This window comes from Ictalurus furcatus, chromosome 9, assembly GCF_023375685.1.
Source record: "Ictalurus furcatus strain D&B chromosome 9, Billie_1.0, whole genome shotgun sequence".
In the NCBI taxonomy this organism is placed as follows: Eukaryota; Metazoa; Chordata; class Actinopteri; order Siluriformes; family Ictaluridae; genus Ictalurus; species Ictalurus furcatus.
The window spans coordinates 26,911,843-26,929,545 of record NC_071263.1 but is presented as its reverse complement, the minus strand read 5'-3'; the positions used below and the strand labels follow the sequence as shown (position 1 = coordinate 26,929,545).

The 17,703-nt window shown below is 43.4% G+C and overlaps 1 protein-coding gene across 1 annotated transcript; it reads left to right on the top strand.

Moving 5' to 3' along the window:
• Nucleotides 1-2,022: 2,022 nt before the first annotated feature.
• Nucleotides 2,023-14,916, top strand: ccdc6a (coiled-coil domain containing 6a). Its single transcript, XM_053633216.1, has 9 exons — nt 2,023-2,399; nt 6,296-6,445; nt 9,618-9,746; nt 9,997-10,100; nt 10,395-10,555; nt 11,802-11,958; nt 12,296-12,396; nt 12,612-12,733; nt 13,230-14,916. Exons 1-9 carry the CDS (start codon nt 2,028-2,030, stop codon nt 13,389-13,391), a joined length of 1,458 nt encoding a protein of 485 aa, XP_053489191.1. The 5' UTR covers nt 2,023-2,027; the 3' UTR covers nt 13,392-14,916.
• Nucleotides 14,917-17,703: the final 2,787 nt, after the last annotated feature.

Here is a 17,703-nt window from a genome sequence, read left to right as displayed (position 1 = left end):
TCATTTCTATCATATACAGCTGGTACAGTACACAGTGAAACAACGTTCCTCCTGGACCACGGTGCTAAATAAAACAACACAGAGCTACGTGAGACTAAACAGAAATAAATAAGAATACAAAGTCATGCATAGGACTACAGTGCTGTGAAAATGTATTAGTGTGCATATCTCATACTAAATAGTTTTAGATCTTCAAACGAAATACAACATAAAACAAAGGCAACTTGAGTAAACTGTTTTTGTTTTTTTTTTATTGAAGAAACACCTATCACCAATGTGAACAACTAACTGCTCCCTTAAACTTAAAATCTGTTTGTGCCACCTTTAGCAGCAATAACTGCTCCGATAACTGGAGATCAGTGTTTCAATTCTAGGACTAGGATTTACTCTTACACTTTGGATCATTGTCTTGCTGCATAATCCAATTGTATTTGAGTTTCAAGTTACGGACTGAAGACCGGACGTTCTCCTTTAGGATTTTCTGGCGGAGAGTAGAATTCATGTTTCCCTCAATTGTTGTATGTTGCCCAGGCCCTGAATCAGCAAAGCATCCCCACACCATCACACATCCACCACCATGCTTGACTGTAGGTATGATGATCTTTTTATGGAATTCTGTGTTTGGTTTATACCAGATGTAAGGGACCCCTGTCTTCCAAACAGTTCTACTTTCAACTCATCAGTCCACAGAACATTCTCCCAAAAGGTTTGAGGATCATCAAGGTGTGTTTTGGCAAAATTCAGATGAGCCTTAATGTTCTTCTGGGTTAGCAGTGGTTTTCACCTCGTGTATGTGTGTCTGGATTGGTGTCAGTCCAATCTTTGAGTATTGAGCAGTCTGATGGCTTGGGGGAGGAAACTGTTACACAGTTTGGCCATGAGGGCCCGAATGCTTCGGAACCTTTTTCCAGACAGCAGGAGGGTGAAGAGTTTGTGTGAGGGGTGTATGGGGTCATCAAAAATCCTGGTGGCTTTGCGAATGTAAATGTCTGTGATGGAGGGAAGAGAGACCCCGATGATCTTCTCACTATCCTCTGCAGGGTCTTGTGATCTGAAACAATGCATGTTCCGAACCAGGTTGTCCAGGATGCTCTCCATAGTCCCTCTGTAGAATGGAGAAGATCCTGGTTGCAGCCTGCAGAATGAGGCGGGGCTACACTTTTGGGTGGGGCTAGATGTGTCGCTTAACTGCTCTCATTGGTTAATGGCAATGTAATCACATCGATGCCTAACCCTAACCTGACACATGTAGCCCCACCCAAAAGTACAGCCCCGTCCCCTTCTGCAGGCTTCAGCCAGGTCTACTTGATGTTCTTTCTTCAGCGGTACTTACGCAATTCCCACCTTCTGCACTGTGATTGGTTATTTCATCTCTCGTCCTGTGCTGTGATTGGGTAATGGTTCACACTCGTGCACAGTTCATAGATTGGATGTTTAAGTCACTGGTTTAAATACAATGTGACTAGAAAAGAGACACAACGTGTGAGTTTGACAACTCTAATTAGGAAATTAAGGACGAAATATTCAGATGAGAACTAAATCATTTGAATAGAAAACAAAAAAATATATATGTTCTTCCAGAAGAGTCAGATATATAGATAGACTTTAAAATGCCCTTACAACTGGACATGACTTTTTTCTTTTTGTTTTTTAGCCTTTTACACTCACTCAGATAAACTGGAATAATTTCAATTAATAATTTAAAACTCAATCAATAATCTGTTTTAATAATACTTCTTTTTTTTTTACATGTATTGTTTTACTATTTGTACAAGGAATTAAAATAAAAAAGATCTTATGAAAGATATTTGTGAGCTCTATTAATTATTTTATTGAATTTTTAAGGGTCTAACTTGAATTATTTTTATCGTACAAGAATTCTCGATCATTCTTTTTGAAGGGTGCCAACATTTCTGAATTGCCCGTGCACAGCCAATGGTACGACCCGTTTCTGCAAACAAAACCGGAAGTGTGACGTGACAGGAAGCGGGAAAAATCGAACCAATCCTGTGTGAGGAGGTGAGAACATGATCCAATCCCGAGTCAGGAGGCGGGGCTTTCCCTGCCCTGGCGCTCTGTGGCTGTGCGGGATCAGATTCAGTGCTCGGGGTGCAGTCATGGCGGATAGCGCTAGCGAGAGTGATACTGACGGAGCGGGGAGCAGTAGCTCGGCCACGCCGCTTTCCTCTTCTTCGTCCACCGCGACTGCTCCGGCTACAGCCAGGGACGGCAAGCAGGGCGTGTTTATCTCGGCGTTTCGGCTGGAGGAGCTGACGAACCGGCTGGCGTCCCTGCAGCAGGAGAACAAAGTGCTGAAGATCGAGCTGGAGACGCTCAGGCTGAAGTGCAAGTGTCTGCAGGAGGAGAACCGCGACCTGCGCAGAGCCAGCGTCACTATCGTGAGTCACCTCAGCCGAACTCACACTCTATTTATTTATTTATTTTTTTTATACATGTGTGTTTTCGTCTTGCACCTACAGCGCCATTTTGTTAGTATTTATTAATTCTAAACGCCTCCCTATTCCCATTGTAGCTCCATACACGGGGTGTAAAAACAAAAACAACCAGTTCTTATATTCATGTCAGTCAGTTTATCATAAATTTAACTGAGAAAAATAAAAAAATTTATCTTCATAATTGCTTCTGTTGTTAGCCTTGGCTTCTAAATTAGCTAGTACCTTACGTCTCACATGCTAACTAAAATACATCATTTATTTATCCCCTTTTTAAAAAAAAGAAATTATAAATCTTGTTTATCTAACTTTTTTTGAACGTGTTGTGTGCTTAAAATGTACTGTTATTCTTAATGTTTCTGATATATCGATTAAATCTGGGTTAGCATTCTTTCTAGCGAGTCATGTTAGCGTCGCTAAATAGAACCAGGGTTGCCAGATTTTCAGTTTTCACTACGCGTGTACAGGTATGTAAATGAGACGTCAAGTGACGCGGTGTAGAAGGATTTAAATACGCGTTACTGTGGCAACCCAGTTTGTTTTCCTATGGCTTAGTTTATTTGGTCTTAATATAAAATGGAAATATGACAGAGCAGTGTTTTATGTGAAGTAGGGATATCTTGTGTTCTTATCCGTGGATTAGTGTCTGAGTAGCTTAGCTGTCACAATTAATGCATTTAGTATTAGCTGGGTATTGTTTGTGTATTAAACTCTGTTTAGACGGGATTAGTTTTACAGGGAGGTGGGGATTTTTTGGTCCAAATCCGTCATGGCAGTTATTTTTACAGACTGTAATGTGTATGGAGAGATTGTGCCGATTTACCTTCTGTATTTGTTCAGGAGTGGATTTACTGATGTGTGAAGTCCTGGCACACATTCTGCGCTTGAGGCAACGTTGCAACTTGTAATTCCCGACCTGTGACCGGTAAAAGCCACCAAAAAACCCCTCACGTTGAAATCTGGGGCGGTCTTCTCGAATGCCCGGTTAAAAATTTGGGGTGGTCTTCTTGATGGCCGGTTGAAATTTGGGGCGGTCTTCTTGAATGGCCAGTTGAAATTTGGGGTGGTCTTCTTGATGGCCAGTTGAAATTTGGGGCGGTCTTCTCAAACGGCCGGTTGAAATTTGGGGCGGTCTTCTCGGCGGCCGGTTGAAATTTGGGGCGGTCTTCTCGACGGCTGGTTCCTTCCCCACATATGGAGTGACGTCAAATCAACATGAATACATAAAATAAAAATGGACCTTTTAATCCAACTAATCAAATAAATAATCGTCAGATTAACTGATTTATTAAAAAAAATCGTTAGTTGCAGCCCTAAACATTAGTTATCACTTGTGAAACTAAGCATACAAAAGATTCGCGGAAGCGTCTTTGCAAATGACCGCTTACACGGCGCCACAAATGCAGCATTACTCTATGCAAACATCAGCAACATGTGGAACTTACAGCAGATTCGGGCCGAGACGCATCACGTGACGCCATAGCAACGTGTGTTCAGACAAAACCCTCTTCGGTTTTCATGCGTCGAATATGAGCACAGCTGAAAGGTCTCATTTACCAACACTGCGAAAGTGTGTGCAAAACAATTTTCTGCAAGTGCAATTTCAGTAATTCGAGTAGTTGTTTACAAAAAACACGCACATTCTGAAAAAACCGCCGCAAAATCTAGCATTTTTGGACGCAACAGTCACAAAAAAGCCCTGTACGGTCTAGTTAGTCATCTTCTGTGTAAGTTTACAGGCACTGAGGAGCACGAGTAGGATTCGAATGTTTTTCCAAATCTAGGTTTGGAAAATGAATACCACTGAATTTCTTGTGTAAACACTAGGGCTGGGCGATATATCGATACAATATCTATATCCTGATAAATGATTACACGATACACTTTTCTGAGATATCGTTGGTATGATGATTTTTTCCCCCCCTGGTTTTATTAATTACGAATTAAATGTTACAAAATGGATGTCAATTCCACGTAATTAAAAAAAAAAAACTTAATCTTCTTTGTCCTTGTAGGTATTAAAGAAAAGTATCGTCGACCTCCAGTTTAACGTTTCTCGTTTGTTTAATTTACGACTGTTTTGCAAGTGGTTTGTTAGCTAAGTTATATATCGCGATATGCATCGAGTATCTTAAAAACGTTCTCAATTACCTTATAAGTTTTTATCTGCTTCTAGCTACTCTAATGTAAGTGAGAACGGGAACGAACTTGTTCTGTGGCGGTTTAACAAAACGTGGCACTATAAATGGATGAAAGTATGCCATTCTTTTAATAAATAAAGAAATGTTATCCTTGGCACAGCGCTGTGGTGTAAGAGGAATTTAGTTTCATGACATTTTATTTTATTTAGTATCCCGTTAATGCGAAGCTGTAAGCAGATGCTGTGCGATGAAGAAAACTGATATCAGGTTGTAGCGTGAGTTTTATTTCATACCGTGACGGAAAGTTTTCATTTTTTACTAGTTTTATTGTTCTGTGCTGTGTTTTTTGGCACCGGTGCTGTGTGATAAGTCATCCGTTTACAGTCAGAGAGACAAAAGAGGTATTATCATTAAAGTATAAGTCATTTCCTGTCTGCTTTTTCACTAACGGGAAATTTTCTGACCAGAACGTGGTCTTTGTGTGTTGTGTTCGAGTTCCTCTGAGAGCGAGCAGTGAACCCGGTCTGATTATGATGTTGAACGTGGTTTGGTTCGATTTCACACACTTGATCGTGATCAATCTCGGAACGTCGATGGATTTGCTGAAGCATTTATGATTTTTGGCCTGTTGCTACGGTGATACAGGAGCCACCAGAAAACTGCACTTTTCTGCTTTTTCTGTGCCCGGCCACGCCCCGTCTTGTCCATGGCGCAGAACCCCACAGAACCATGGGCGATACTATTCCATTAGTGACATAGACTGTATATTAAATGTAAAAAAAAAAAAAGGAAGGACGATGCACCTTCACTCTCTTCCACTGCAAAGCCGCCAACATCCCAATACGGTTCTCACATGTCAGAGCTCGGTTTCAAGGTCCCGCCCACACTCCCGCAGAATCAGTCGCAAGCACACGCCCCTGAATTTTTTCAACTCGTTATGTCGGTGTGAAATAAGCAGTTATGGGAATGTCAAAATTAAAGTTAAAGTTCTGATTCTGATCTCCGCCCGAAGATCCTGAACAAAGTCCGTCGGCGGCTCAGTGACTATTTCGCTCAGAGAAGCTGTCAATCATGACATCACACCCCCGTGTTTATAGCGTCAGATAACTAACTAAAATCAAACACTTGAACTTGTATATAAAAGACCTAATATGACAGAAACCATCTTTGGAAAGAATTTATTTGAAGTGTGCATTTTGATTTACTTTTAGTTTGTCTCACGTCCCATTAGATTACATGGAGAGGACGGGGTTTATGACCTATACTGCATCCAGCCACCTGGGGGCGATCGAAACGTTTTGCCGTCACTTTTCGGGACTTGGTTGGTGATTGTTAGGAGTTGCTAGCTAATGCTACCTCTACATTCTTGCTAAATCATCAATCAAATTTGTATTCTATCAGTCAAATTGTGTTTTGGTTGGTAGGTTAGTCTTCTCACAGGTATATATCCATAGTATCCACACGGCTCTCGTACGTTACCTTTGAAGCAACGTTGCTTCCGTTGGAGATAAATAAAATCGGACTAGACGACTGACTAACGCTGCTAAAATGGCGGACCGGCACCATGCTGCATGGTGCCGTCCCGTTCCCAAACCTACTGCCTGTGTTTATTTCTTTACTGTATGTTCTTTCATTCTGTGCATCCTCACGGGACAACTGGGTGACTCGGAGCTAATTTTACGATGTCGTGTTTGTGTGCAGCAAGCGAGGGCGGAGCAAGAGGAGGAGTTCATCTCCAACACCTTGTTTAAGAAGATCCAGGCTCTGCAGAAAGAGAAGGAGACGCTCGCCGTGAACTATGAGAAAGAAGAGGAGTTCCTTACTAACGATCTGTCCCGGAAACTCATGCAGGTAAATCACCAGATGTGTTTTGTTTGTTTTTTTTTTTTTGAGGCGCCTTGTGTAAAATCTCACATCACCGCAACACCAACATCTGTTTTGGAGGAAAAAGATCCACAGACTTGTAGAATAAACCCCAAGGCTTATTGTATTAAGTATTAATGTGCCTTGTGGTGAAAAATAAAAATTCTGTAATAACCACTCTGTTTTTAAATCATCTTAGGTGCAGTATTTACCTCCAGGCCTTTTCTGTTCTCCTGTTTTGTTTTTAAGATCCAGTGTGGAGACTGAGAGGTTTCTGCCTTTGACTTGTTCATAAAATAGAAACACATTTTTCATTCTTTCTTTATATATATATAAATATATCTCATTTTTTTTCTATTTTTTTAAATATGTTTATATATATATATATATATATATGAGACAGATGGATAGAGAGTTTTGCCTAGAAACCTAGAAAAAAAAACTGCACATAACATGATTCAACACCATGTGACCATCTGCTTATCTCCTCAAAGGCATTAATGCTGAATGAAGTGAATGCTCAGATTCCTGGGGACAGGATAAATCTGTGTAGCGGTAGTTTTTATCCTTTTTTATATGTAGTTTTGCGCTACGTGCTGTTCAGAGTTGATAGTTTTGCGCTGTACCACTCAGGTTCATCTTTGTTTGCACATTCGATTGTTATAAGTTATATACAAAAATTATTTGATATATATATATATATATATATATATATATATATATATATAAAATTGCAATAATAATAACAAAAAATGTCATGTATACAAGTAAATTTTGTAAAGCCTAGTTCACACTACACGATTTCGCCGATCGCCTTTGATCGGCGGCAAATCAGCGTGCAATCGGCAGTCGATCATTACGTGCGAACTACTCGGCGACAGCTCGCCAAGGAGTCGTCGGGTGACCGCCGTTGTCAGATCGTGTGGCCCCCCCTGTCATCGAGCAATCACGTAGTGTGAACACCACGACGACTTCAAGACTCCCGATTACAAGACAGCAAGTCGTGTAGTCTGAACAACGCCACGATCTGCCGACGTTGAAAGTCATGTAGCGTAAACTTCGCCTTAACCTGTTACAAATGAACAGCAATTAAAATTCCACCACGAAACGTACGAAGCAACTAGAACGCATTTCAATAGAACACCTGGCCGAAAGTTTGTGGACACTTCACCATCACATTCATATGTGCGACTACGAATGAACCACTGACGCCCCAGACGTGCAATCAGCTTGTCCCAGGCGCCCAGGCTACTTGTTTTATTTTTCATCGTTCAATCCTTTTTTTGTTTTATATTTCATCGTTCAACCCTTTTTTTAAGGAGGCGTTTCCTTGCACTTATCAAAGCTACAACAGAAGCTTTTCCACACGGTTAAAAAAATCTGCTCCTCCATCAGCTCTCGTGCAGCTCTACATTTTCTCCTGTTTCGCCCACAGCTCGGGATGATTCACTGATTTACGTGGCTTGTTTTTTGGGCTCGTTTCTACCGGAAATTGAAATCTCTGTACAAACGGGGGCAAGTGCTCTGCGTTCGGAGCGAGTGAGTCAGACCAGACTCGAGCAGAGCGGAGGACACGTGTTGTGGGGGAGGTGTGGGTGTTTTGGGGAAGGGTGGGTAATCGGAGAGTCCGCTTGGCCTGTGGGTGCGTACGACTGAGGATTAGTTACTGCAGCTCTGCATGATGTTACTCATCCATCATCACACATCTCCATTACCGTCCAGTTGTTTATCCCTCGCTTTTCATTTAATGTCGCGGGAGAGCCGCGTCGTCTCGTTTCCTCGGGAAGCCCCTTTAAACGGCGAGCGGCCTCTGTAAACATTTACCTTCTTTTGAGAGCGAGCTGCACAAGTCACGTGTGGTCGTTATCAGTCTTTATCAGAATTCCTCCGGCGCCTTCGGTGAGGGGTAATCATAAACCGATTGTTTGTGTAGCCCCGCCCAGTGGCACATCTCAAACGGTCCAAAGTTCTCCACAGCACGGCTTTGTGAAGCGTCAGCTCTACCCGAGAGAACGCCGGGAGTTTGAGTGGGAACCGTGAGTCATCGTGACCACCGTATGTGGCTCGGCATGTAGTGACACACTGTCTGGACCTCAACCAGACCTTCTGTCCAAATAACACACAACCTGGTGGCGATTAAGTTATCCAAAGAAAAATATCCTCCCTGGAGGACTTGAATATTAAGGTTTATTTAATAATAATAATAAACCTTATTTGTCTCGCATACGTTACAGCACAGTGAAATTATTTTCTTCGCAATCCCACCTTGTTTGGGAAGTTGGGGTCGGAGCGCAGGGTCAGCCATGATAAAGCGCCCATGGAGCAGAGAGCATTAACCCTCAAGGGCCCAAAAGTAGCAGCTTGGTGGTTTTTGGGGCTTGAACCTCCGAACTTCTGATCAGTAACCCAGAGCCTTAACCGTTGAGCCATCCTGGCATTTCTAGTTCAAACATCACCCACAATGCCGTTCGACTGTCTGTTGAAAGTGGTGCCCTCGAGTCATCTCGACCTACTGAGGGTGATGCAGCGGCACTTTAGTCCTTTTGTCTGTCCAGCTTACGGGTGTCGAATCTAACCCGCAAAGGGCCAGCGGGAGCCACATCTGTTTCCACCTGTTTAATCAGTTGAGCTTGGTTCGGGTGTGGCTCCTGCTTGGTCCGAATGAAAACCTGCATCCACACCGGCCCTTTCCGGATAAGATCGGACACCCCTGGTCCAGCTCTCGCCTCCTCATCTGTACACTCGGCTCAAACAGATCAGCTTCCAAAGCTTGAACCTTCGCGCTAACACCACCATCTGTACCAGCGTGCTCCTCATCTCGTAGCTCGCTACCTAGCCTTGATGAGTCTCCGCCAGAGCTCTGCTCAAGCGCGTCGTCTGGTTGACTTTGGGAGGAAAAAATGCGTTTAACCTGTAGTCTGTCTCTCTTTCCGTCACTATTAACATTAGCAGTGTTTTTAATCCCATGGCTGTATCCTCAGTGATCTTTGGTAGAACGTTCGTTCTACCTTTCAGGGTTTTGTAGAAGGAAGAAAAACCACAAACACCCAACCAAGTAGTTGCAGTTGGAGTTTCAGCTCGTTGTCTGTATTTTCGCTTTGGAAAGGCTGTTGTTTAAGTAGGAACGGTCCTCACTCGTTTCCTCGTCGTCTCTCTGTAGCTCCAGCACGAGAAGGCCGAGCTGGAGCAGCACCTGGAGCAGGAGCAGGAGTTTCAAGTCAACAAGCTGATGAAGAAGATCAAGAAGCTGGAGAACGACACCATCACCAAGCAGCTCACCTTAGAGCAGGTAACACTGTCTACGGTACTACTGTAACCACAAGTCAGGAATAAAACACTCGGGGTCGTGCTATTATAGGAAAATATTCCACGGTGTTGTGCGATGTTGTGGAGTTGCAGCCCCGACGTTGATTATTTTCCTTTAAGAGCGTGTCTCGAAGTGTTAACTCCTTTAGCACCTTTCTACTTGGGAGATCGTATGTGGAGTCGAATCCATCTCGTGGTTTAGACTCTCACTTTGCGGATCGTGTGTTTTGTAGCTGCGTCGTGAGAAGATCGACCTGGAGAACACGCTGGAGCAGGAGCAGGAGGCGCTGGTCAACCGGCTCTGGAAGCGCATGGACAAGCTGGAGGCCGAGAAAAGGTGCGGATCGGAACGCTGATCCAGGATTGTAGAGATCCTGATCCATTCTTCCAATGTGTTGGGTTTAGAAAATAGATTAACAAAAAATAACCACTCCTCTGTAAGGACACCACTGGCAACAACCAAAATCTCACCGAGACCAAGAGTAGCTACGCTACGATTGGTCAGTCACTGACGTTAGGGCCGGGGTTTAGTGAACGAGTCAGTGTGTGAGGTGTTGGTGAATTATGGATATTGGTTGTAGGGGGTGTGTGTGCGTGTGCTTTGTGTGATATCGTCCGCACTGTTTGTCAGGATCCTGCAGGAGAAGCTGGACCAGCCGGTGTCGGCCCCGCCCTCCCCGCGAGACGTTTCCATGGAGATCGACTCACCTGAGAACATGATGCGGCACATCCGTTTCCTTAAGAGCGAGGTGGAGAGGCTGAAGCGCAGCCTGCGCACGACCGAGATGCAGCGTGAGTAACACACACACACACACACACACACACACACACACACACACACACAGGTACAGAGTGTAAGTGGCTCAGTGTAATGCACTTCCTTCACTTCTTTCTTCTTGATTCATCCCTCCTTCGCCCCTACCTTGCTTAGCTTCTTCCCTCCATCCTTCCTTCCTTCCTTCACTCCATCCTTCCTTCCTTCCTTCCATCACACTTTCCTTCACTCCTCGTTTCATTTCTCCGTTCTTCCTTCGTTCCTTTCTCCTTGATATATCCTTCCTTCACTCTTTCCCCAGTTCCTTTCTTCTTTCCTTCCTCTCTTTCGTTTGTCCTTCCTCCACTCCTTCCTTTCTTGCTTCCTTCACTTTTCACCCCTTACTTCTTTAAATGTTTCACTATCTTTCTATCTTTCTTTTTGTCCTTTCTTCTTTCACTACTTCCTTTCTTCCTTCCTTCACTTTTTTCATTCCTTCCTTATTAACCCCAGTTTTTCGCTCTTTTCGTCACTCGTTCCTTCCTTCTGTCCCTCGTTTCTTCCTCATGTCCCGAATCCGTCCCTCTTTTCTTCACACCTTTCCTTAAATTCTTTGACTAAATGAGGATGGGGGCTGAGTGACGTTTTGGTACTCAGCATTATAGTTCGCTTTCTTGTAAAAAGTCGAATGAAATACTTTAAACATGTTTATTTCATCGTCATGACGATCTTAACTGTGCTTTAAACAGATGGATGTGGTAGTTTGGCATCCTGGTTCGGTTTGTCCTCAGTCTGTTCCTCCAGTTAGGACTGAATAAATGTTCACAGTAAACAACAAATACTTCATTCCTGAAAAGATTGCCAAGCTTTTCCAGAATGAAACAGAAACACGTGCATATATATTGGGTTTGGTTTATGGTGGTTTATTTGGTTTATAATGTGCTGATGTTCTATATAGTGTGCTCATTTGGTCATTGAGCCACTAGAGGGCGATCTCTTCATTTTCAATAAAATGGCTTTGGGATTGTAAAGCTTCATCTTAATCACTCGTATCGGCAATGACCCCAGCTAGGCACGCAGCTAAAAGAACAAATATTCAAACACTGAGGTGAGTATGAAAGTCTAAATTTGAGGGAAAAGGGGCAAGTGAAGTAGTTATTTTCAGAACCAATTCGAGAACAAGCGAGTGGAAGTTGACCTCAGGTTTTGGGGGGTTTTTTTCGTAATTGATGTCATGTTTGTAGATCTTTAAAAAACAACTACCTTCTCCTCTGCGTTTGTCAGACACGGAGAAGCGAGCGCAGTACATCGAGGAGGAGCGACAGATGCGGGAGGAGAACATGCGCCTGCAGAGGAAGCTGCAGCGGGAGATGGAGAGGAGAGAAGCTCTGTGCAGGCAGCTGAGCGAGAGTGAGAGCAGTTTGGAGATGGATGATGAGAGGTACAACCAAACTCTGACAGAGTTTTTAAAAAAAAGTCATCAGCGTTAGCACGACCGAAACCTTTTGGATCGTGTGTCTGATCTGCTAAGTGGCTGTTTATCCCTCGGGCTGTTCGCTAACTCTAAAGATGAGCTTCCAGACACGTCCCCCTCAATTCTGTACATTATTTCATCGTATAAGATTACACCCAGTCTTTTATAAAGAAGCATCATGTGTTCTGTCCCTCTTGCTTGCTCTCTCTTTCTTTGTGTGTGTGTGTGTCTCTCTCTCTCTCTCTCTCTCTCTCTCTTTGTGTGTGCGTCTCTCTCACTTCGTGTCTCTTGCTCGGTCTTGTAGGTATTTTAATGAGATGTCTGCTCAGGGACTGAGAGCTCGTACCGTGTCCAGTCCGACCCCCTACACTCCCTCCCCCTCCTCCAGCCGCCCCATCTCGCCAGGTACGTCGCCACGGCAACACCGCATCTCGCAGTACACGCGTTGTGTTTGTAGCGGGACCAGTCGTACACTTTATCTTTTCACTCAATGTAAAATACGCTTTAAAAAAAACCTTTTATTTATTTATTTAAGGTAATTCTGATGTCACAGGTTTCATTATTTTGAAAAGGACACTCGTGTTTGGATGAGTGACATTTTACCCTCCGTGGTGTTGCAGGTTTGTCGTATGCCAGTCACACAGTGGGCTTCACACCTCCGGCCACGCTGAGCCGAGCCCCACACGCACACTACACACCCCCGGGACTGCACATCCACCCTGGACCCTCCCACGGAGTTCAGGTAACGTCACAGATCACGTACATGCGCACTACGTTATTCATGTATTTTTGTTTTTAAGGTCTCCCTAGGTGGCTCTTCTTTCTTCTCTACCTCTTCCCTCCTTTAGCACCTTTAACAGGTCCTGTATTAGATGGTAGCTGTAGAGGACTAAGTGGTTGCTAAGAGACTGTTGCTTTGGTGGTGTGGCGTTTGGGCTTTTTATGTTCGTAATCAAAAATTCCTCCTGCACAGATGAACGTGACTGTGGAGCCAGCTTCCCTCCAACACACAGACTTATTCCCTCCTTCATCTGTTATTCATTTGTGACACTCGGCCAGCCTCCCCCCCCACACACACACACACACACACACACACACACAGTAACAGACGCAGCTCATTTGCATCTGGCGACGGCCAAAAAATTGACGCCTCGACGATATATTCCGCGTATAAAAAGTGAGTTTAAGAAATTGGCTAGTGAGTGTTAAGATTTGAACTTCTTCACTTCTCTTCACAGAGGCCGTCCCCCAGGAGAAGCAGCAGTCCGGATAAGTTTAAGCGCCCGACGCCGCCTCCTTCCCCGAACACACACTCCGGAGCGCAGCAGCAGCCTCCTCCTCCTCCTCCACCCCCGCCGGCCGCTCCGTCCGGCTCCTCACACCCTCCCACTCAGCCTTAAAGCATGCACGCACAGCACAACTCAACAATCCGCGAAGGGAAACAGCCGGACTGGGAAGCTTTAGCCGCTCGTGTCTCCGATCGCGGCGCGCGTTTCGATTTAGAGCGATTCACTGAATAAAAATGTCTTCTTTTTTTTTTTTTGTTTTAAAGTTGCTTTCTGGCACTGAGCCTCATTTCATCTGCTCGCTTAAACCTTAGCAATGAGGCGAATACCGAAATTACTTTCACGTGAATATTCCAACAAAAAGAAATGTGTGGAAAACATGATGGTGGTGTTCAGGAAAGAGGACGTGGTTAGATAGCACAGCTGATCTGGTGAAGCCTCGTGCAAGTTGATTTGTTTGGTGTTTTGTGTGTGTAAAAGTTGTGTAGAAAGTAACGACGGGGCAGAAATTAGACTTTAAAACAGCACTTGTTGCTTATTTGCATGTGTACATAAGTGCAGCGTGTGTGTGTGTGTGTGTGTGTGTGTGTGTGTGTGTGTGTGTGTGCTGGTTTCTGAGATTCTCCTCCACCAATTAAAGCAACAATGCATTTATTTTTAAAGGCGGCTAATTAGCCTAGCGTTGTTTATATATTCGAGTAAGAAAACAGGATTCTGACCAAACTGTGCTGCTCTACAATGCTGAGACAACAATTGTGGTACTCTGTTCGTGAATCTAATAACGGCTTTCTTTCTATGCAGGTTCAAACCTCAAAATAATCATAAACTTATCATCTAAACCACCAGTTGTCATCTCAAATCCTCAGTTTGCCGTCCGGTTCGGTTTCCCTAATCGATCGTCGGCCACGCCAAACGAAGATCTAAACATGCCAGATATGATTTTGTAACACTCAGTGGCTCGTTAGTGATGTCACTACCGCGAACCGAGGGACCTAAATCTTCCGTGTTGTCTTGCGGCAGTAACCAATAGCATCTGTGAGCTTGCGTATGCAGAAGAGGGCAGATAGCGCGCTCGTCCGAGTGTGTTACGCTGCCCCGTGATTCAGCATGAGCAGCAAAGCGAAAAGATCGCGCTGTCTACCTTCACGTCTCTCGTCGTCGTCGTTTTAATATTTCATCCTCTCCCGCTGAAGAACTCGCCGTGGCACGTAATTTTCGCTTGCTACGAGATATCACCGAAGCGGCACGTCAGTCGAATCTGAATTCATTATGAACCGTGTTTAATTCCAACCTGAATTGTTTCTCTGATGTTCGGGTTTAGAGATCTGATCCTAGATCCTTTTTTTTTATTATTTATTTAAAAAAAAAATTTTAATATGACCTCCGCGTCCATCTGTAGACACTCCCCAGAGATACTGTTCTTGGATCGGCATCTTTTTTTTATTTTTTTTATTTTTTTAAATACTGGTCTCAGATCAGCAAGCAGAAATCGGCGGTCCAGAGAGCATGAGGAAGATGAGTCAGCTGCCTTTAACCGAAATGTCACTGTCATAAGAAAATATACCAACAGAAGCAGGTGAGAGATGAGGTACTGTTGAACAAATGAACCTTAATACAATTAAACGCTTGTACAAAAACGCCTCTTCTCCTTCTGTGTTTGTCAAAACCGAGGCTCATGTAAGTGTTGTTGATGTGTGTAGCCCTGTTCAGACGCCATGAGGTGACTTTATTTTTGCACCCAGAGAGCAGAGACGCCTCTTTTTGGACTCCCGGTCATAAATAAGTTCGACCTCGCTATTTTTTAACAACGGTCTCCAGACAACATCTTATGGGCCGGTGTGGATTGAGATAGATAGACATGTCTCATCATTCTCTGGTGGTGATAAGTCATCGATACAGTTTGTTCTGAAGATACATCGAGAAGTCTGCTGTGATCCTACTTCGTATCAAGCTACAGGTATCGGAGTGAACAGGACCGCCTCCTTGCAGAGAAGCTCCCCGATTAGTTAATACAGATGAGCTGCTCGAGAAAGTAATCACGAAATAGTTTTTAAACCTTTTTTTCATTTATTTTTTTTTTTTTGAGAGAAACATCAACATGGAGTTTAGCTATGAAATGTTCTTTAAAGGAACACTTATTGCCGCTTTAAGGAAAGATGGCTATATAAGTAGTAAGAAATCAATTGCATTTCCTGCAGGGTTTGCACCTACTTACCTGAACTAGCCATATCGTTTAAGTTTGTATATATAGCACATGCTATTAAAGGCATGAGAGGAATCAAAATAATTAGCGAAATTGTTTACAAATAAAATGAATCTTTTTTTTAATTGTATATGTTTTCACGCTCAATGCTGTAAAACCCCACTACTTCATTATTTTGGAAAACGATAGTGTCGATTTCTTTTGTTGCTGATGAATAATTACACATTAACATTTTGTCAGTAGTTCAGTTAATTGAGCGATTTCGCCCCCTGGTGGAATAGCAGAGACTAGCTCTTAGGGAGCGATTTCGCCCCCTGGTGGAATAGCAGAGACTAGCTCTTAGGGAGCGATTTCGCCCCCTGGTGGAATAGCAGAGACTAGCTCTTTTCTTCATCTAACACCCCGCCCCCACCAAACAAATTTTTAAAAAAAGACACGCACTCCCGGTCAAAAGTTTGTGGACACTCGACTGAAAGGTTTCTCGTGATGTTAAAAAACTTTTGATCTGAAGGTGTGAGATTAAACGTGTGAAATCGGTGTCGTAGACAAAAATATAATCGTGACGACGTGTTCGTTCCTTTCATTAGAAAAGTAACATTTTATTTACAGAAAAAAATCTTTATTTAAACGGACGATTCGGAGGGAAATATTTTCTGAAAAGCAGCCGTTAAGAGTCCGGCGTCGGTGTGAACTCCTTTAATACTGTTTAAAAAGCATCTCGGGGAAATTCCTCAAGAAATCGGATGAGAAAACGCCAAGAATACATTTCTGGGAATTTCTAGGTGAAAAGAGCTACTTTGAAGGTGTTAAAATATTAAATTATCTTTTATTTATTTTGGAGATATGTATACACACACACACACACACACACACACACACACGTATACACAGAGTTGTGGTCGGAAGTTTACATATGCCATGCAGAATCTACAAAGTCCCATGTTGTTGTTTATTTAGTCCTGACCTGAATAATCTATTTCACTTATATAACAGATGTTTACATAAAGTCCACAAGACAAGATTATAACTGAATTTATAAAAATTACCCCGTTCAAAAGTTTACACACGCTTGATTATCAATCCTGTGTGTCGTCACCCGGACGATCCACGACATGATGTGTTTATGTTCTGTGAGAGTTCTTCACGAGTCCCTTGTTTGTCCTGAGCAGTTAAACTGCCCACTGTTCTTCACAAAAATCCTCCAGGTCCTGCACATTCTTTACTTTTCCAGCATCTTCTGCATATTTGAGCCCTTTCCAACAGCGTCTATGATATCGAGATCCATCTTTTCACACCGAGGACGACCGAGGGACTCGTACACGACTATTACAAAAGGTGCAAACGTTCACCGATGCTCAAGAAGGCGACACGATACATTAAGAGGTAGGGGGGTGTAAACTTTTGAACAGGATGGTCAGTATAAATTTTGTTTAAAAATCTTTTTTTTCATGTAGTACTGCCCTTCAGAAGCTAGATAAGAGAGTTACATGTCTCCCAGAAGAGAAAATAACAATTTACACCGATCATCCTGTTTAAAAACGGGTCCATCGTTCCACATTCATATTCCTTGTTACCTTATACAGTGTGTGTGCTCCGTGTATACAGAACACCGACACATTTACCTCTCGTACATTTTTCAGACGTAGCTCAATGCCAAACATGCATAAATACAGTGTCTGATATAGTCTGTTGTGTACGTATTCTAGATTGGATTTGGATTGAGCTGTATGTATAAAACTGTTCTACACTCTCCCATTATTAGTGTCTCGTCCAATGACGTTCCTCATCCAGGAGTCATGTGGTGCTGTGCTCTTACATGACCTCTACTAGTTTTCTCACAAAGCTCAGTCATGTTCAGTGAAGGAGCCCCCCACCTAGTTACACACACTCCCTCAGCTGTGTATTAATCCCCTCCTGTGGCTTTGGACTTTAAGTAGCTCTGAGAAATTTTTGCCTTACCTGGTTCTGGCCGGTTTGGACCCGTCCTGACTGGGACTAGGCTGCGGAGGGGTGACCTCAGAATCCTGCAGTGCTTTCTTGTAATGATTAGGGTAATAGTGTGTGTGTGTGTGTGTGTGTGTGTGTGTGTGTGTGTGTGTGTGTGAGAGAGAGAGAGAGAGAGAGAGAGAGAGAGAGAGAGAGAGAGTGGAATATTTTGAGACAACAGTGGTATGTTCCTGCTGAGAGATATACCACTGAGTATGAGTGTGTGTTTGTGATGAT

Excerpts from the sequence above, each read along its gene's own strand:
- ccdc6a (XM_053633216.1), top strand. The coding sequence starts at position 2,028 with ATGATCCAATCCCGAGTCAGGAGGCGGGGCTTTCCCTGCCCTGGCGCT. Across the intron at positions 6,446-9,617 it reads TGTCCCGGAAACTCATGCAG|CTCCAGCACGAGAAGGCCGA; the intron begins GTAAATCACCAG and ends GTCTCTCTGTAG. Across the intron at positions 10,556-11,801 it reads GCGCACGACCGAGATGCAGC|ACACGGAGAAGCGAGCGCAG; the intron begins GTGAGTAACACA and ends TGCGTTTGTCAG.